This window comes from Aphis gossypii, chromosome 2, assembly GCF_020184175.1.
Source record: "Aphis gossypii isolate Hap1 chromosome 2, ASM2018417v2, whole genome shotgun sequence".
Lineage (NCBI taxonomy): Eukaryota > Metazoa > Arthropoda > Insecta > Hemiptera > Aphididae > Aphis > Aphis gossypii.
The window spans coordinates 59,382,437-59,405,676 of NC_065531.1; the positions used below are offsets into that span (position 1 = coordinate 59,382,437).

The following is a 23,240-nucleotide window of genomic DNA, read 5'->3' on the forward strand; positions in this document are numbered from 1 at the left end:
GGTTTATCTGTTTTTATTGGGCAAAGTAAAATACACATAAACACATCATCAACACTATTCGGGTCTTTTGTTAAAACTGTAAATATTTCTCTGATTACTTCTAATTAAAATAAAATTGTACATCATTTTATCACTACACACGATTTAATGATATAAAAATTATGATTATTTATAAAAATGAATGAATTATATATTGTCAGTAATGAAGTTCTTTTTGGATACAAGATACACGTATAATAAGTTATTTTATGATCAGGGAAAATATGTATTAATTTTCATAAATTTTGTAAAATATCGGTATACACTATGCAGTTAGCGATTGGTTTCTAAAAAGATTCACATTGGAAAATCATAAGATATCTTATAAATCATTTTATGTCGTTTGAATTATTTTATTTTGAGAAACTTTAAATAAATTTTACTACTAGGCCAATCAATAATATTTTTGCAAACAATTTAGGTATTTTAATTTATTGGTTTATTTTTATTTAATTAGAAACTTCATGAATCTAGTTGAATTGCATATGAAATAATAAGACTGTTGACGTGCTCAGATGGTAAAAAGTTTTATTACTAACATTTCGATTTTTATATTTCCTATCTGCCAACTTTTCTAAAAAACCTCTTTCAGTAAACAGAATATTGGAAGTCAGAATTGAGTTGATTCTTTTTTCATATATAAAATAAAAATTGGCTTGGGTGACTTTAGATGTTTGGAGTTTCCAATGCTTCAATATTATATGCTCGAAAAGTTCAAAGGGCATTTTTAAAAAAAAATAAAATACATTTTATGTAAATTTTATATATTCCACAGTATATGAACACTGTGGAGTCGTTTTTTTTTTTTATATTGACAATATAATATTATTTTTTAACAAGAAACCTGTTAAAAATTAATTTATTGGAAAGATTTGTCTAAAGATATAGGTAGGTACAAATATTTTTTTGAAAACCACATGCATTTTTCTTCTCGACTATTCGAGAAGTAGTTAGTAGTAGAATTTCAGTAGTGTATGTTTATTCGAGTAATTTATAGTTTTAAATTGAAATTTATTCAAGCTGTATGCGTTAATTTTTTTAATGAACGCAGAAAACACTAGGTGGTGACCTACTTGGTAGACTCAAGTGTTGGTGGTGTAGTTGTCTTAGAAATAAACAATAGGTAATTAATTAAAATCTAGAGGTGGGGCACTTTACCATTGGATAATGCTAACACTCAAGTGTTACATGTCTAAACATAAGCCAGTGTTTTAATGTTAGGAGGTTATTAAGTACAAATTATAAAACTGAATAATTATTAATTAATATTATTATTATTAATAATTAATTAATATTATTATTGTTATTATTATTATCATTATTATTAATAATAGAGCTCAGAGTTATTTTAATACAATACTTGTTTGTATACTTTTTAAGTACCTATTTAGACACTTTTTGTATGTTTTAGAAAAAAAAAACATTATAAATACCTATATTTAAAATATTTAAAAAAAAATTATTACCAAATCTTGATCTTCGACCTTGCAAAACTATCTATCTAATTTTTCTTAAAATATTGTAGTCTCTGGAGAGCAAAAAATAATCTGATGGCAGTTTTGCGTCATCCGAATCTGAGAAAGTTGAACTTTTTAAGCTATATCTGACATATTTCAACCAAACACTGTATAATCTGATATAATAAGTGACGATGTTAATTGAGATCTGGTTGAAGTATTTCTAAACTCAACACAGTTCTCCTTTTTTCTAGTCAAACCATTCACAGCATATGGTATCATTTGAAAAAGCTCTCTCCATAAATCACCTGCCTTCGATTTTATAACTGACCAACCATTCTTAATCCGTCAGTATCTGAATACTATTCTGATGACAAAGCGATAATTCCTATCAACAATGATCCTCTCACTGCCTCTAAAAATGTGCTAAATCACCTTGTTCATATTCAAAATTGATTTAACAAATTGCGTTTTAAAGTTATCTAGAGCAAATCATCCTCAGATAGGCTCAGTGTCCTAATATTTCTCTGTATGGTACTCCTATCTCTCGTTTTTCTACTGCTAAATATTTTTGTTTAGCACTCAAATCGAGACTAATTTGGGTTCTATTTAAGAACTAAAAGACTAGTTATAAATAATCGCTTACGCATGCTAAAAACTGTATTATAATGCAATACTATAAAATATAAATACACCTCTATGGGTATCATATTTCTTATGTCTGAAAAGTAAAAGTCTACTTAAACCAATATAGACATACAATCTACAGCTATGGAGTAATGAAAAAAAAAACCAAACATTAACAAAATTCAAGCATTTCAAAATATTGCTTTAAAGAAATTAATAAATATTCTTTTCTACGTCTCATATTTTTCTCTACATTCAGACCTAAAACTAAAAACAATAAATGACGAATCCATTTGCTTCTATAAAAGATTCCACAATCCTCTAAGTATCCATTTCCCCGTATGAAAAATTTTGTTTCCACTTTCATACTTGGTAATCTCTTAATACACCTAAAGCGCAAGTGGTGTAGTAATTTGTTATAAATTAAAAAATATTATAATAATTAAATTATCTTAGAAAGTGTTATCAATGGGTGTCTTCTATTATCAAGATAATGTTAAATTGTTATATTCGTTTCTACCTATACTTTTAACCTATACTCTTAGTGTATCAAATGATATAAATTGTATAATAATATTAAATAAATTAAAATTATATACATGTATAAAAAAAAACAAATACAAAGCAAAATTTTAAATATTTAACTCCATTAATATTATTTTTTACTTATTTAACAATTTCTATAAAGTCTAAAATGAGAATGATACTGATGCCAATAAAATTAAACTGTGTAATTTTTACTTTTTATTTTATTTTGTCATTTAAATTTAGACCTAAGAATAAAATAACTAATATATTTAATTTTTAAAATATTAGTTTAATACATAATATAATATATTATTTAAAATACATCTAAATAATTAATATAATTATTTTAAATTCAAGTATTCAAATTACTATTTGAAATAATTTTAACAAATATCCAAGTTTTTATAATTAAAAATACCTTTTATTAACATCCAATACTTACGGTGAAAAAATTTAAAACTAATTAAAAATTAAAACGTTGAGTCTTACGTATAAGTGTGTAAAGAATAAATAATAAAAAAATACGATAAAAAGTTATGAGAAAAACAAAATTGGTTTTAAAGTTTCTGTACATTTTTTTCGTTCCGACATAATAAAATTGGAAAAAAAGAGAATGTACGATCTCTTGCTTGTTAGTTTATAAAAACACACCATAAGGGTATTAGTATTATACATTATTATATTATTATTATATATTAAACTATTAACGTCATAACTAAGGTTTATAACTCAATTAACAATGAAAACTTGTTTTTGGAAATTATTTATTATAAAGTATTAAGTAAACGCAACTTAGAGTAAATAAATATTATATTATAAATACACAAATTTACAAAAATATATTTTATATAGTAAGAATTTATAAGCATTTGAATTAGAAATTAATACATTTTTAATTTTACGGGATTTTGTATACTATAAAGTGTATCATAATGATATACTTATTTTTCATAACATATTAACATATCATTTTTTTTTTTTTTTATGAATTTAAATCGTTAAAACTTATAGTAACTATTTATTAAGAACCTATCCATATTAAGATATATATATATTTTTTATATTTTAGACTTAATAAATGGCGTTATTTTTTACAACAGGAATTTTTACCAGTGAGTTTTAACTGTTATTGGGTGACAAGGTATAATGTCAACTTAAATTTAATCTAATCCTCAAATTATTAATTACAACCTTAAGAGAATGTTAGTGAATTCATTTTCTCTCTCTTTTTAAATCATGCGCAACATAAAAGATTTTTATAAAACAAAACCAATCTTGTGTATTTAGCTATATTGTTAGAGTGGATTTATTTATTACTAAACTTAAAAGAAACAATTTTATTTTGAACACTTTACATGCGACTTTATTGGTATATAAATTTTAAAGTGAGTTTTAATAATATCATGTAAAATATTACAATTTTTAAATTTTTATGATTTGCTTTAGAACTTAAATATCAATAAAAGCGTAAAAGGTTCCTTGTCTTATCTTTAAGTTGGATAATGGGTTAATTCACTTAAATATTAAAACTAATTTACTAATTGTAACTAACATTACAATATTATAATGGTTCTCCTGAACTCATATTTACTTTATTGAACATTTGAACGTGGGTCAGAGAGAAAAGAAATAGTGTGCTTACTTCCTCTAAAGAACAAACTGAATATTAAACGAATGTCAGGTAAAATAATTACAATATTATAATGGTTATAATTAGCATAGTATTACCACGATGTTGCTTATTGTACAAAGATAATAATTAATAAACATCTTTGGATATTAAAATAACAAAGTATTTTATCTATATAGATATCTACAGAATAAAACAATAATATAATTAATAATAGAAAAAAAAAATCACGACAATTTTTTTTCTTTCCCATATCTCTTATTATTTTTATTATTATATTTATATCTTCATTCTATGATTCTTTTAGCGATTGATGGAATCCATTGAAAATTTATACGTTTTGCAGCCTATGTATTAAAGGTCCATCGTCCTTCACATGACTAGGTACATCCTTATCTATAAATCTGTAATAATTTGTCTAGTCTTGTCGAACAAAAACTTCCTACCAATTATAATCTTTTCATTAAAAATTGTAACCAACTCAATTGACTTCCAATTAAATTTTAATATCTTTTCACACTATACTTGATTCACAACCCCTGTTTTTCTTCCTTTCGCCAAAAATAATTATTTCTTACTTCTCTCTACAGTATTTATTGTAGTTCTTAAGAAATAAAAATCTTACCTTCAATAATTTCTTTTAATTGTTTTTTTTTTTTTTTTATTTAGTTTATCACTATTATTATTATTACTATTTTTAATATTCTCTACAAACTTATGTTTTTTCTAGCCAAGGTCTAAAACGAATAAATAAATATGAATATTATTATAATTAAAATCTATATAGTTGGAGTCAAATCAAACCGATTTAGGGAGAATAATATTTGTATATTTATCTAAAAACTTAAAATTTTATAGCAACTTTTTAGAATTTCTATATATATATATTTCTATATTTTCTGATATCCGGTACTATTGTGCTTAATTATAATGTTTTTTTCAGTTGATTTTGGCCGTAAAATTACGATTGATAAGAGTTATATTAGGAAAATAATTGAACCATTATCTTCATGGCTTTGTCATCACGTTTAATTATTTTGGTATGTACATTTTATGTATCAAACAAACATAAGTATGATCAATAATATAACAACTTTATCATAGTATGAATTATTTTATTAGTCGATTTTGAACTTAAACATTTATATCGTTTGTTTTTATTTTTCATCTAAAATGTATTTATAATTAGATTAACTTATATATTTTTTAGTAATATATTATGTGTTATATAATATAGTTTTAAACTCGCCTTCATTATCGTTAATTAACGACTTCACTCGTTATAATCAGGATAATATACCTTCACGTTATTTAAATTAATATTGTAAGTTTGAATTAAAAAAAAAAAGTATTAATATTACTTATTTTTAAAATTATTAGTTTTTATAATTTGTGGAAATATTTATAGAGCGAAAACGAACTAATCGTTATTAACGAACGATACATAAAAGCTAATAGAGATCAGTTTGTAAAAAGTTTATGTTTGAATTATTACAGAAAAATAAATATAGATAAAACAAGTATTTATGTATTTATTCATGTTAACGTGTTTTAAATTTTTCAATTAATTTCTATATAATAGGTACCTTTATTTATACATACTTGTGATTTACCTTAGTTTTATGAGAATAATTCAGTTTTAAGAATGCTATCATTCGATATTGAATAGTTATGTTTATAAGTGTTCACGAGCGATGTTCAAAAATGTATACAAATTTTTAGTATTTAGTAGTTTAGATTTTAGTAGTTAAATGTATACATAATTTGAATTTTTTTTTTTTAATTATTAAGGAGAAAAATTCTATTCTGTAATTGGTTCGTATAAAGTCTAGCCTCAGATTAATACTACTTTTTTTTTAAAAAACTTTATTATCTAATAATTTAGTTATTAGATAAATATATGTTTAAACAAGAGTTTTGATGTTTTAAAACTAAGTGGTTTTGAATTGAAAGGGTTGATGGCTTTTGAAACCCTTATTTTATGAGATTAAATTGATGTTAACTTGAAGTCCTTCATATGACATAAGTTTGATATTAACGATATACATTTTGACGGGTTAATAACCTTACTTATTATTTTGGTAGAATAAGTAGACAAAATTACCATATTATATTATTATTTATATTAGATAAAATCAAAATTTGAATATTTCAATTGACGCTTTTTTATGACATACGTTCTAAAGTATTTTTTACAAATTTTGAAATTGAATAATTCAGTGAATACAACTTTATTAACCTAATCTAACAGTTATATTTTCTAGTATTTAGAGTTTTTTAAATATATATTTTTATTTATTTTTTATATATTTTAAATTTTAAATTAAGTATTAAAAATAAATAAAAGATTTACCAAAACTTAAAAGCCTTTGTTTAAATAAAGGAAAAACTAACTAAAAGTAAAAATAATATTAATAAATAAAATTTATATCATTCAATATTTTAAAATTTTTAATGGTCTTTTTATTTAAAAATACCAAACATATTTGGATTTAAAACAAACGCAATAATAACGTTTAAAATTATGATATTTAATTAAATTTTGAGATTTTAGACGTGTGACGCATAGTAATAACTACTGTTATACGATTATTTTTTAAATAAATTGTTAAAAATATTAGAAGATTTAATTAGAGCTAAAAAAATTAAATAGTTGAATGTAAAATGTAAAATAATCAATATTAATAAAAATTCAAAGATATTCAGTTTATTGAAGAAATTAAAAAAATTTATAGTTTGTAAATTGAAAGAATATACCTAAGTATAATACAGCTTTAAATAAATTACTTTCTTTTCTTGTTGATTAGAAAAATTTAGGGGAAAAGCGCAAATTTAACGATACTTATCTACTTGTAACTCTAATTATTATATAATTTTTCATTTGTGTTAAATTAGTTAAATAGTAAATATTTCTAAATAATTATAATTATATAATAGTAACTTGTTTAGCTACTGTCACCGTACGAAAAAAAACCATACGAAAGAAAAAGTTACTTTATTGTGTATAATATATTATACAATTAAATTAACCTATTTATCTACCATGTATTATATTCAAAGTTGATAGAGATTTTATCTAGGTAACTTTTTGAATGATTTTCAAACATAATGCTAATACAAAATACTAATGTACGTACTATATAATGATCTATATATATTTTTAATCTTTGTATATCAGATGACTATTTTATCATGAATTACTCATTATTTTAAAAAGTATGTATGTTTGGAAATTAGTCAATCAATTTTCAAATTGTTCATTATGATTATTTGAATGATAATGAAATAATCACCTGAATAAATTTAATTCAATAATTTTACATTTGATTAAAACCCTACTCTCATTATATTACATAATTAGTAAAATAATTTAACATATTTATTAACACAAAAATAATGATTTTAATATTTGATAGTTAACTAAATTTAAATCTTGATAATAATGTATAAATAATTATACGAGTATAAGTTTATTTAATTTAATCATCTTAAAAATATATTTAGATTAAACACTTTTTCATTTACACTAGTATTTTAAATTATTAATTATTACCTAATTTATTGCACTTTTGGTAAATGTGTAATTAAAAATATACTTAAAAGTTTAGGTGCACAGTAATCAAAAAGGATAGTTGATTCTACAGATAGATAATATGACGCTTTTCTTACACACTTTAATACTATGTTGTAAGTATACTTAACCATAGATGAGCATTTATTCTCAGAGAATGAATTAAAACGGTAATGACTTTACATTTAGACATGATAGCATTTTATCCATTATTGGAAAGAACACAACCGTTGTCTTTTCATTTGATTCCATGTGCTTGTTTAAAATTTTGTATTTCTAAATGAACAAATACAATTTATTGTCTTCTTATTTTCATGGTGTTTTATTATTAAAAATGTTTATTTTGTATTTTTGTTATACATTATAATATAATATTATTCATAGCATTTGTGAATTTGGCGAAATTATGTTTTTTGCAAAAGTATGTATTTATATACGTGATCTACTTTTGAATCTCATTACATGTTATTTATTTAAAATTTGTCTTTGGTAAATCAAATACGAAAATGAATAAAATAACCCATAAACTATAGTAATATAAACAATACAAATGCATTTATGTATATATATATATATATAAAAAATCAACGATTTTACATTATTTTATTTTGTATATTATGAAATGCAAACTCCTTTGTATAAAATAAATGAATTAATTATTAATTTATTGATTTAAAAACCTAATCCATTACAAATCAACTGGAAATTATATTTTATTTTTAAATGAAAATATGTGTATTGTATGTCTAATATTAAATAATTAATGTAAATGTATACTAATAACTTTAATTTTTATAGACTGTTGTTAACATTTTTGAAAATCAGGCTTTTAACAATGTTATATAGTTAAAAAAAATATAGAAATATAATAACTATTTTGAGTTAATTTTAAATAAAAATATAATATTCAAATTTCAAATATAATAGCTATACAATTCGATTTAATAACTTTTTAAGATTGTGAAAAATAATAGATAGGTAGGATCATTGAGAGAATATTGTATATATATCTTATACAAAAATAGTAGGTATATTATATTATATACTCAATGATTGGTTATATTGATAAATATATGGAGAAAATATTATTTTATATTATAAAAAATATTTTTAAAAAAATTAAAAAAAAAGTATTAAGAATATACTCAAATTATTATAAAATCTGTCCTCGTGCACTTTGTGTCTCGTAAGAATGGATTCGTGTTAAATTTGGTTGACCATGGATTTATCCCGTTCTTGTCTTTAACTCTGTTAAATTTAAACTTCACATTTATTTATTTCTTTTTAAACAATTTTATTCATTTGTATATACTATATATATATACTAGCTGGCTCCGTGCACTTCGTTGCCCGTTAAAAATGCCAATTCTATATAATATGATTGTATCTTTGATTAATTTGTTATTTAATATTCGGTTTAACGGTGTTCAAAACTTAGACATTTTCATTGACCAGAGTGAAAATGGGACTATTGAAGGATTTAAATTGCTATAAAATTTTTCCAGACAACATAGAACATTAAAAAAAAAAAAAAAAACACGTAACAATCTGTTCAGTTATTATTGAGTTCATTAATTTTAGATATATCAAAATCTATTTTTTATATAATACATAGATTATATACATTTTATTGTTGAAATAAAATTATATTATCTATTCATAATCTTGTTGAACATAATTAATTGTATTTTTCTTTTAAAAAAGTCACAGTACATTTAGTTACATTTTTCTGTTGTACGTTTTAATCATCCCTATATTTCAACGTTATTTTATATTCCCTAAATTTTTTCTGTTGTAACGTTTTATTTATTATTATTTTTTTTTTTACACATTACTATAATGTATAGTAATACGTTATTAAATAGTGCATGGTGTGTAGTAGAGTGTAAATATTCACATCCCATACTTTGGCATTAAATTGTTTCAAAAGGATATGCCTGTGACGTGTGCACGGACATAAAATATGATCACTTTTATATAGATAGATAGATACACAATAATAGTACAAAAGATATGCTGTAACCCTGCGCATGTAAACGGATCATCCAATCCTTTGGGAGTGAGCCATTAGAGGGTTGGTGCGGTTACGTTATGTCGATTAGATGTACCTATGTAAAATCAGTAAGCGTGCGCGTCACTTTTTTTATCGTTGTTGTATCGTATAATAATATAATAATGTGCAAAGCGTAACATTATGGTTGAAAGTCCGATTTACTGGAAATTATTTAGACAACATACCGATTTTATACCTAGTTTTAACGAAAAGAGAAGGCAAATGATAAAAAAAAACATATCTCACATAACGGTCATATACATATTTTCATTTTATCGTCCTCAATTTTTATTAAGAGAACGTTTTAATTATAAGTGTTTTTATTCTAAACTTTGTAACAATCGTCGTAATCTATTACCACCTATTACCCATAAATACCTAGGTAGTAGGTAGGTATGTTTTTTATTATTATCAACACTTTTTAATAATTTATATTTTTAAAATAAAAAATAATTATATCAACGAACGAATCGGTTAATTTGTTATAACATAAATAATTGTATTATATTAAGACTTTTAATTATTAATACTGTTGTTGTACGAGATCTGTGAGACTAACTGTATATGAGAGACCCTCAAAAAAACTATTGACTGATTATTATTTCTATAGATATGCAGGAAGATAATACATCAGATACATCAGGTTTAATATTATGTTGTATTTAATCACAATCAAATATGATAAGAAAAAAATTATTAATCATTGTTGTGATGTTTTATATTTTAATCTATGAGTTATATAGACTAATTAACATTAATATTATTTTATGGTATTTATTATGCATAATTTTAATATAATGATACCTATGTACGTTGAATTTTTAATGATTAGTCAATAAATAATACACATAGTTTAAAATAAATGTGATATAAGCTATTTACCTACCACATGCTATTTTTATTGAATATTTATCTTATATAAAAATATAAATTTAAACCTTCTATTTATGTAATACCTTTTCAAATATATTTAAACTAAAATATAACATAATGCTAAAATAATATGTCCAAAAGTTGTTTGCATCGTGTAAATATTTATTATTTGACTTTATATACTCGTATCTTGATTAGAGAATAAGATTATTCTTTCTTTAAAATAAAACTTATATTGTTTTATATAATGTATATTGTATGTATTAGGTATATAATCTCATAAGTGCTTAGATTTATAAAGAATTGTATTTTTCACTATATAATATTTAAGTAAACTAAAATATACAAGCAAAAACCAAAGTATATAAATAACATAATACATTTTTCTTGGAAGTCATAATGGAAAATGAATATTGAATGACTGAAAAGGAAATACGTGTGTCGTGTATATTATGTTCTTATTCAAATAGCTCGAACGTTAGTATGGAAAAATTACTTTCCATCTTGGAAAGTGTTAAATGACAACTACGGGTATATTTACTGTTTGAGAGGGAGATAGCTCGTGGTTGTTTTGTTTTTAAAATATACACATATCCGAGATTTACAAACACCGGCTTCCGTTTAAATATGCCGTTAATAAATCAGATAAACTACCTAGATAGTTCGTTCTAAAGACACCACCTTAAGGTTTTTGAATGATTTAAGAAATAAATCATACCCACTGAAAATCGTGTTTTATTTTTCTATTTTTGCAACAGATTACTCTTATCTTATCCGTTACCGTGTTTATTATACCATTAAATTAAACATTCATGTCAACTACTATTATTCATTTTGAGTAATAATATTAAATTTCCGATTTAAAATTTAAAAATATTGTTAATATATAAATATAAATATTTTCTATGAACAGTGTACGAAATTATGCCGGGTCATTTTTATTTATAATTCTTGATGTTAGAATTATAACTGGAACCAATGTTAATAAAATCATAAAAAATGAAACAAAATGTTAAAATGTGTGTAATGTGTATAGATAGAAAATTTAACAAAATAATTAACTAAGTTTTCGTTTAAAAATCAAAATCAATATACCAGGGTATGTATGTGATACTGTGATTGTATAAACATTATATATTGAGGTTTAAATATTGTTATTCAATATTTTGAACCATGTATATAGTTATGTATATAAATATATCTTAAAAAACTAATAACATGGACATGCTTTTTAACTTTTAAAAGATTTCTATGATGGAGTGGCTTGGTTTGAAAGCATATAATGCTTGTAATATATAATGGAATGTTCATCGAATGTGGGCGTAGGACATAGATGGAGATGGGTGGATGATTATCCATGTAACTTTGCGTGTCATTCTCCAGTTAGGATTTATAAAAATTGGTGGGTATTAGGCTTACTAAGTTGCTCATAAAAAACCTTATCTATAACATCTCTGTTCCTCTTTAGGACCTTTATTAATGGCTGACCTTATAATGGGTAAAAGTAATAAAACACTTTTAGCATCCTTACTTAGGAGTGTTATAAATCTGAACAACAATAATAATTTAAATTATTTTTTCTTTACCAATAATGACTTGTGTTTAAATTTTAGTGAATTACTTGCAACAAAACTTAAATGCTGTTTACTTTATAGATAACTTTCAAAATAATTTCCATAATATGCTATAATCTTTTAGAATATCAGGGACGGGCTGACAAAAATCGATTCTCATAAATCATATGATTGTGGTTATAAAACCAATCAAGAATGTTATCGTATTAAATGTACTAGAGCTTAACGAGTTCGCAATTACAGGAGAAGTTCAATCTCGTATAAAAGTTAATAAGTACGTAGAAAAGCACAAATAATTACATTTGTTCGATTTTATTAATCAGCTGTTTGATTATATAAACTTTTATTCACTAAGGATTCGAATGTATGCTTTAACTTTAATTAGATCAATTTTATAGAATAATAATAAACTTGTTTTACGACAAAACTTCAGTATAAGTTTTCGTATACTACTTATTATATGAATTTTTTTTCACAGTACATAGTATGTTCAAGTTTAAGAGTAGTTGTTATTGCTATAAATACTTTTGAGGCTCTTAGATGCTTCAACTAAGTTTATCCAGCTTTCCTGGTCTACGGTGTATTCTAATCTCTTGGATTCAACAACTCTTAAGTTTTGTTTTATTATGTCCAACCATCTCTGTCTCTATCAGTGTCTATTACGTTACCATTTTCCGGATAAGTAATAATGTAGTAAATATAATATGTGACATGTAATATACACATATTAAAGTTTAAGGGAATTTTGTTTCTTTTTATTACTTTTAAAACTAAATAGATGGTTTACCGGTTAGTAAAATTAATAGGTGCTTAATAATTACTTAAAATATTTAAATTACATATCATATTTATTGACTAAATGAAAGTTTAAATATTGTAAAATCGAAATATAAATTTAAATTTAGATTACATAAATAATAGTATTAAACATGTACTATATTTTTTAAATTAATATTACAAAATATTGAAACATAAATAATGATAAAAAAAATCTATAAACAAAATGATAATAAACATTTAAGTTTTTTTTAAACTTTTATTTTGTTAGGGGTTAATAATGTTTATGGATTATATCTTTTTTTTTTAAATTTTCTGCTAAGGAATATAGTTAAAATAATTAAGGTGACGTAACTTACAAGTTTCTTGATTTAATGATAAACTAAATAAGGCATATTGAATAATATTAAAATGATAATAAAGAAAACATAATAGTTTATTTCAAAACGAGAAAAAATATAAAGAATGATATTTTTCAGTAACTTAAAAATATTTAAGGAGTTAGATACAAAATGTCGCTAAAAATAAGATTAAAAATACTATACGAACTAAACATTCTATAACTAAACAGTATCTTACAAAAAAAAAATAAATAAATAAATAAATTTAAAAAATCAAATAAAAACATAAATTTTACTTATTATCTTTAAATGCTCTGACATTTACATTAAAGGAAAAAAAAATAAAACAACAATAATTATTTAAATTTATAAGAACCAAAGACTTTATTTTCAACGTTTAAAAATTTTCATTTACTAGTAATGGACAATGGTTTATTAGTCTTAGATATATATATTTTTTTTAATTTAATTTTTAATCTTTTATTTTTTTTGTATTTTATGGTAGGTTAAAGATTTCAAGAATTGGAAACGTATCAATATTCATTGTTACTGTCAACATTATTAAAATTTAATTTAAATAATTGTTCACTTTATAATATTACAATATAATATTTTAGATACTTTACTCACCCTTTTTTAAATTTATTATTATTTTTTTTTCTTGTATCACGTTTATATATAATTGTATTTTGTGTATTGTAATTACTTAATTGTATATAATGTAGGTAATCTATAAGATGATTTAGTTTTTGTATATCAATTGGTTATAGATTCTAAAAGTGTATTATATGTCTTTTTTTAACTTTTGTTGGGAATTAATAAAGCAAAATTGAAAATCATCTAAATAACACTGTTAAATTTTCAAAAATTTTTACTTAGAAAAAAAATACCAAAAAATATTAATATATTAAATATTGCCATTTTTCTATGTATAATTTTTGTTTTAAGATTTATTTGAAAATGAAGTTCAGTGTATTTTTATGTTTGATCCCTCATAGTACTGACTAAATACAATTTGTTAATGAATAAAAAACCATATGCCATTTTTAATCATACTTTATTGTTTCTCCTAAGTCTTAACATAACCTAAAAAATGATTATTAGAATAACTTAAGTTGACGTTTTTTATGTGAATCTTACGCTATATTAAAATATAATGAACAATATAATTTAATTTTTTATCAAACGAAACTATCCTCTTATATTTTCGCTTTAAATTATTTAAAAAAGTAATTTATTTATTATTCTATTATTTTTAAAATAATATTTAAAAATTGTACATTTTTAATAATTATAAATTATACAGTTTTAAGTTATTCAAGATTTTTATATAACATTTTATAATTTACTATTTTAGAGATACTGAAATTCGGTAATACACGCAGTGAAATTGTTTGTTTATTTATTTTGTATCATAGTTTAAAAAGTTACTTCAAAATAGCAGGTGTTGACATTTTAACTGAAAATAAGTTTATATGTTTTAATATCATATAACTGAAAAACCAATCATTTTTAACTTTGTCGAATACCAAACTCGATATTTAGTATATAATAATATTTATAATATATTCAATATGTGCAGGAATAAAGAATAAAATACATAATAGAACTACTAATTGAAATAGTAGTACTCAATAAATGAACTAGTCAAATGTCAAACAATTTTATTTTATGCTTGGCATATTACTATCGATAAGACGTTTTTAATCGTAATGTTATAATGCCATATCTGCCATAATATGGAATAGGTAGTATTAAATTACATTAAAAATACCGTTTACCACTGTTAAAATATATTTATACGTCGGTCAATATGTGTTGTTGTCGATATTGTAGCTAAATATTCAGAGTTTTATTATAATACTGTACTAATTAAAATTAAAAGAATTTTTTTTTTATCATATTTTTATTTAATACACCATGCATTGAATATTTCACGAATAAATATGTATTTAAATTTTTGTTTAATAAATTTGATTGATGTCTGATAATAATAAATAATTACGAAAGGAGTTTAGTTAATATAATTGTATAGAAGTACTTATATCAGTGTTTTAACCTTTAAGTAGGTATCGAAGTGAAGATTTATTAATATTTAAATAACAAACGATATCTTATAAATTTACTTGTGACTATACCGAGCGTAATAATACTGTTACAGGTAATATTTAAATAATTCAATCATTACTTTGTGCCAGTCGTTTGTCAAAGGAAAACGATAAGAATTTTCATGGACAAAATGAGCTTTTTAAGTATCATTATCAGGCGGTTGTTTATACACCACCGTCAATTATTATTAAATTGATCGTGTATAAAACTTGTAGTCCGATTACCTTTACGCTAGGTGAAAAAACTATCGTAATAAGTTTTATAGACATAAAAAATCTACGGTATAATATTATTTACTATTTTTTTCTTATTAACCGTATGAATAATATTGAATAATAATAATAAAAATTGTTCATTCTCTCAATTGTACCACGGTGGTATACGTAATAATATTACGGTATACTGACCAAATGAATGGTCGATTTTAACACGACGTTCCCCACCGCCGCTGTCGGTGACGGTTTTAAGCCGAGTACCCATAACCCCTCTAGACCCGTAACCCACCTGTTCGTAGAGTACAGACGGATTACAACCGATGAGAATGCACCACTTACCTATGGAAGCGTCGTAAATATGCAGCGATTCAGATGTCATGAACTGACACACCAGCGACGTCTTGCCAACGCCCGTGGCTCCCAACATGGCTATGCGAAACGGTTGGGTGATGCCTGGACAACTGGCGCAACTGGACTCTCTGGAAGAGGCCAACGATGTGCCGGCACTGGTTCTCGCCGATCCGGGGTAGGAGCCGCCGCCGCCACCAGCACCGCCACAGCCAACGCCGATTACCGTGTAGTTGGAAGTCGTCAAGTGTTCGGTGCTGAAACATCGATCACTATTATAATATTTTCTATACGTGGTTTACGAGGGCGAAGAAATTAAGTTTTCCACGAAAACGATCGATTGGATATTTTTAATATTATAATACTTTTATCGTTATAAATTCGAAATGTGAAATGTGACATTAAAAATGTTTAAACGGCTATATAATATTGTTATTTAAAAAAAAAAAAAAATAAAAGTTTAAAAAATAATAACGATAAATAATCGTGAAATATGTAATGTATGTTGTAATTATTAAGCACTTCAAACTAATTAAAAGTAAAATGTTTTCAATAACGCGTACGTTTACAGAGAAAACGACTGCTGGATAAAATATAAAAGACTCAGTTGTTTAGTAATAATATGATTGTGTGACAGAAATAACTATAACAATTCGTCAAAATGTGAAATTACATGGTGAATTTAATAAAAATGAGTGGTCAGTTGTTTTAAAATGTATATATATATGTAGTAGGTTCGTTCAATTTCGATATACTTTATTTAGTTTGTGACTGTTGTGTGCAAATAAACGTCTAGATAGTAATGCATGTCCAAATGTAGCCTGTGGTAGTGTCATATCCGAATTTAATACAATTGGTTATATCAGATTATCTCTTCGTAAAAGAATATCTTTTTACGATGGTTGCAACTTTTCAGAGTAATTACTTTTCACTAAAATAGCTATAAGAAAAAAAAATAGAAAAAAGTAAAAAATAATAGTTTGATAACTTTTTAAAAGAATTAGGCAATTTGAATCTTTATCCTAGTACTATATAATAAAAACTTACTTCGGTTATTAGATGTCAGGTAAATGTAATAATTGAAATTGAAATTTTGAAATGATAAATAATGTTTTTCTAATTCTGAATTCTGAATACTCGTGTGCTATTAATAAGTCTTTTGACAATATTTTATTATGTAAAATCGTATATTTCATTTTCATTTTAAACGCTATCGCAAATAATTTGATGAAAAACTTTGTAACTTATTTATTATGTATTATAATATTACCATCAAAATAGTTTATAGCTTAGATTTATTTTTAATAACACATCAAAAATATATTAGATGATAAAAAAATTAAATCGATTTTTTTAGAACACAACAGTAAGTATATATAGAAATAAAATATTTGTTTATATAATATATAAATATTATGTATTACATTAACCTTTAAACATTATTTATTGTAACCTAACCTTTTATTGTAAAAAAAAATATATTTTTTAAAGATTGTACAAATTCTAAATTTAAATTAAAAGATAATATAAAGATTTATAATAATTTTATTTTATACACATATACATATATATATATATATATACATAAATTGTTTGTTTATGCACATTTTTATTTTTTATGTTAATGTGTTAATTAGTATTAAACTTAGGTTCAAAATGAAATATTATTGTAAAACAGAAAGGTTTTTCCTATGATTAATTTAGATACATCACTGTACATGTGCATGTGCTTATTACCTTGCTTTTATCCAGTTATATATTATCTTTATGTATGAAAACATTGCACCAATACGAATTATAATTTAAAGTATGATTTTATAAAATATACTGAATAGTTGTATGTAGTTCTACGAGACATGTATTTATTAAATGTGGCCATGTGGGACAAATTACTGAAATGTATTTTGAAAAGTTTATGTTTTGTTATTAATTGTTAGGTTATATACACCTAGGTATATAAATTAACGAAAAGTTTTTTGGAAATATGATAAATCTAAAATCAAAATATTTAGTTTTGAATAGATTAATAGGTAATTTTATAACATTGTTCAGATTAATGGCATTACTTTTTGGTATAAAAAATTGAATTTAAAATGATTGCCTTTCATGTTTTTTTAATTAATTTGCTAATTGGATTTTTTTAGCTTTATAGTAATATCTGGGATACGTTTTTAAAACATGATTATTTTGTAAAAATGTATTGCATTTATTTGGTTTTTATATTAATGTATTTTTTTTGTTTGTATAAAATTTGTTATAAAAAGTAAATGTATATATTTTCGAGTCGAGTGGCTTATTTGATCAAGCCAATTTCATAACTGTTAAGACCATTAAATTAATATTCTTATTTTGTATAATATTTATAACTTAGTGTTATTTTTTATCAAAAATAAATAAATAAATAAATATAATTGAAAAAACATTTAAATAATATTACAAGCTTAACAATTATTTAATATTTATTGTAAATATTTCAATATTAGTTTTATCTATGTTTGTTTTTAATATAAAATAATTTATTATTGAGAAGCACAAAATGTTTATTGAAAGTGTTCTATAACTTAAAGTAGCAAATAATTTTGTACAGCGAGGAAAATAAGTTAACAAATCATTATCCTTAAGGGTCTATACATGAAACTTTTCGTATCAACTTATATATTAAATTATTAACTTTAGTATTCTTAATTATTATGTTTATTATTCATATATTATATGATGTGTTTAAAAGTGTCAAAATTCATCGGCTTTAACAATCAGCTATATTTCGTTTTAAATATATCCAGTAAAATTTTACTATTGATTGAAATATTTTTCTGTATTCATTAAAAAAGATCTCTGCTGTTGGACTAAGTATACTCAAATACTGTATTATTTTATGTTAACTGAAGTTAAATAATATAATACATCCATAATATGTTTAAGGTATACATTTATGAGTTTTAAGTTCTTATTTTATAACATATTGTAAATGCACCTACATGGATATGGTCTTTATATGATATAATATAATATGTAATTAATAAGATTTTTAATAGCTTGAAGTAGGTACTAGATAATCAAATAACATTAAAAACGAAGTATATATCTTAAGAACTATTGTATTAAATTTGGTCTTGGTTGATACCAACTGCGATGACAATGAAAAATTAAAATTTATAACTATTACCCAGTTACAGAGAGAATTGTAATGAATAGCTCTAAATTACACCTGTCTTAAGAGTTAAGTCTTAAAGCATATTATACAAACGGTAATTAAATCAATTTAATTGTATTGTAGTTTCAATTATATCGTAGAAATGAGAAAAAGTTGAAAAAGAGAAGGTATTTGCCACTCAACACCTGCCAAAGCTATATATTTATGAGGAAAATTCTAAAATGATATAAATTTTCAAAATTCTTTTAAAAATACTGCAAGATAAAAAAATTGTATATTATAACTACCATGTTACATATTATTTAACATTAATTAAATTTAAAAAGATAGAGCAACTTCGTTTACTTTAAGTATCAATATTTTTAATGTTTTTATACGTGAAGATTTTAAATTTTTTTAGATAAAAGCAAATCTTTAAAATATTTAAATGTTCTTTATTTATTCAAAAGTTGTAGAGTTTAGGTGTGTATTAATTTATCAGTTAATTTTATATTTTGGAAAACAAATGTAACAATTATAATAAATTGACACAGATAAAACCAAACTATATCAGAAAAATATTTGTAACTTGTTTTTGTTTATATGAAATAATTAATAAAAATAAAATTTCATAATGATAGAGGTACATTCGAATACCCATAGTATTATTATACATATTTGTAGCTCATAGGTACCTAATGCAAATTACAAATCAATTTAACTAAATTTTCGAATTTGTCTTAGCTTTATTTAGTGAAACTGAAATTTCTTGATTACTTATCAAAAGTTATAGTTATTTTTAAAATGATTATCGAAAATTTAAATTATTGTACGGCCTCAATAATTACGACAGGTAATCAATCCTGTAATTTTATACATTAATAAATTGTGTCAGACATGTAAATTAGATATTAAAATATGTTTATCATAATAAAACAAACGACATTAAAATTTCAAACAAGATTATATACTTAGTGAAATACTCAGGAATACGTAAATCTAAACGAAAAATTAACCTGAAAACCCCAAATTAACAATAAACGTATAAAAGTCAGTTTCTCTTATTTAATCACGATTAAATCCGTCAGATGAATGTTTTCTTCTGTGATAAATGTCAATAATAAGACTGAGCTTTTAACCAAATCTAACCTACCAACGAAACAGTATAGACAGCTGCATTGACAGATTAATTAATAAAACTAGACTGAATAAAACCAAAGAACTTCTTCAATTGAAAATAAACCTAAACAGGTAAAATTTGCATTTCAAGATTAAAACCTCCCCTATCTTATGTTATCTTCTTGAAAGACTACAAAGACTAATTAGACAACTGATAAACACAGTTTTTTATTGTGTATCGTATGTAACATTGTAAAAACTAAAAATATTCAGTTTATTGACACAATTAATCGAATAATAATAATAAAAACATTTTAATCGCATAACATCACAGTCAAAGATTTTGAGTTATAGTGATTAAGCTACAATGTGGTTACGCAGTTGTAGTGTAATAAAAACAAACGTCACTATATTATAAAGCATCTTAATCAAAATAAAATCGCAATAAACATTCTGCTGGAGCACTAATATACAAAGGATAGGACCAATGGTTTTTGTGTTATCAAATGACTATATAAAGTTACAACCAGATGGCTTTTGACCATATCATAAGTTATTATTAAAGTTTTATTAGGGTGTACGTATATTTTGTAATAGTTCTACAAATTAATCAAAATTTTTTATGGTGAAATATATTTTTACTGAATTGTAGTTAAATTTTTGAAACTTGTAATTATTCACATAATATATTGAAATTTAAACATGAAAAAGGAAATTTTTTAAAAATGCGAACTTCGCTATAAAAATATAATACATATTTAAAATTTAACGCCACTCCTTTTAATATAAAGTTATCCATTACCAATAATATTTAAGTGAAACTATATTATAATTAGTTTGTTGTGCATAATCTTTGCATACCATAATCTGTGCATACCATGCATAAATTATTCTTTAATTGCTCAATAAAAATTATATATAATGTCGATAATCGGACATGGATAAATACTTTTTTTGATATTCATACCGTTTGATATTTCAAACGATAAATTTAAATCATACGCTTTTTTTTTTATACGCCTACACAATACTTATAGTATTTATATTTTTAATTGGCCTGCAAAAATGTAAATATTGTTACAAGGAATATCTATATTTCTAACTGTGTTTAAAATTTACTTATAAAATATATATTATATTTAAATAATTGAGAAAAGCTATTTTAATTTTATATAAAAACTTGAATAACTAAAAAGAATTTTTGGAAAAAACTATATGGGGATGTAGGCTAAGTTTGGTTTACATCATATATTTTGGGCCTTGGGAAACATGGAAGAAAGATAAAATTGATAAAAAGAAGTAATGATTTGAAAAGGCAAGTATAATAAATTAAGAGTTAGAAGAAATCAAGTTCTATAATATATGAATTGGCAGTCTACTATAATATCTAAAGTAAATTAAAATTATAGAACATTCTTACCATTTATACCGATCTCGGGAAAGCATACAATTTTATTATTGACCTTTTCAAGAAGTAAATATATTAACGTTTATAATGATAATTTACAAAGACATGTGACAATTACATAATGATCATACTTTATCAGAGGCGATTAAAGATATTTCTTTTAATAGGAAAATATTGCTTAATGGTTAGGTTATACATGGATATTGCAAAATTGTCACAAAATGCAAAGCTTTATTTACGAATTACAAAAATTCTTATTTTACGCAGAAATTCTTTTCCAAATTTAGAAGGACAACTGTGTGAAAACAATATTAATAACTTAGAAAATTAATTTTAATTTACCAATTGGTAACATTTGTCATAAAATAAAATAATTTTTTTTTTGATAAAATCAACAAAAAAAAAAGAATCGTAATGGCTTTTATGACTTCAAATCCATTATTAGTTTAATCTTCAAGTCTCTATATGCTTATTTAATGTACCCATATCTACAATTATAAGTATACTTAAAATTGAATTTAACTTACCTGGAATTACTGGATGCAACACTGTTGTTAGATTTTGATCTTCGACTTTTTAGTGAATCCCCTCGGTTGATAATTCCTTTACCAGAGATTGAAAACTGACGGATTCGATAATATTCTTCTTCAACACCAGTATTTGGCATACTAGCAACTCTAGACCTTTGTTGTGGCAAGGTTAGTTGGTTTGAACGGTTTTTGGGTATGCCATTGGGTCCCAATTGCAATTGTACTGTACTTTTACTTCCAGGTGTTCGAACACTTTGTGACCGACTGTGATGAGGACTTCCATACCTACGAAACACAATTAAAACGCTTTAAGTTTATGGGATTGAATTAGAATCAATGGAACTATAGCTATGTACTCAAGAAACAACAAACCACTCATACTTTCGTTTTTTAATTTAACTAAGAAAGGAATATTTAAGGCAATATTTCTCATATTTTTTTTTACTAAAAAGTGAGTATAAAATGTTATATTAATTTTTATAAGTAGTATGGTAGGTATGAATATTCAAACCTAAAATTACGATTTCTTCTTAAACGATTTTTATTATTTTTTTATAATTTAAAGCACATTAATAAAATAAGCTTAATGAACTAGTTAATCATTTATATAGTTATTGTAAATATATGGTTATATAATATAATGATTATAATGCATAACAATGTACAATTTATATAATTTTTGCAAGCTAACTTAAATTCAATTCATAAATATCTATAAGTATAAGTATCCTATGTATAAACACTAATAGTTGACCATTTCCTATTTGAAAATGTACGGAAATTATTTAATGTTTTTTGAATAAAATGTATGTGTAACACTAAAATTTTAGAGTGAACATTAAAATAGATTTTTAAATGTTTTATGTTCAGTTGTTATCAATTGGTGGTAGATCTACGTTGTGTATATC

The 23,240-nt window shown here is 23.3% G+C and overlaps 1 protein-coding gene across 1 annotated transcript in view; it reads right to left on the bottom strand.

Annotated features, from left to right (window-relative positions):
- LOC114122742 (serine/threonine-protein kinase pakA-like) overlaps window positions 1–23,240 on the bottom strand; it is a 195,790-nt gene that overhangs the window by 15,438 nt on the left and 157,112 nt on the right. The window contains exons 7-8 of the mRNA XM_050202349.1: window positions 22,330–22,617; window positions 16,134–16,399 (exon numbers count right to left, since the gene is read on the bottom strand). Coding sequence (XP_050058306.1) covers window positions 16,134–16,399; window positions 22,330–22,617 — 554 coding nt within the window. The remainder of the gene's footprint in view (window positions 1–16,133; window positions 16,400–22,329; window positions 22,618–23,240) is intronic.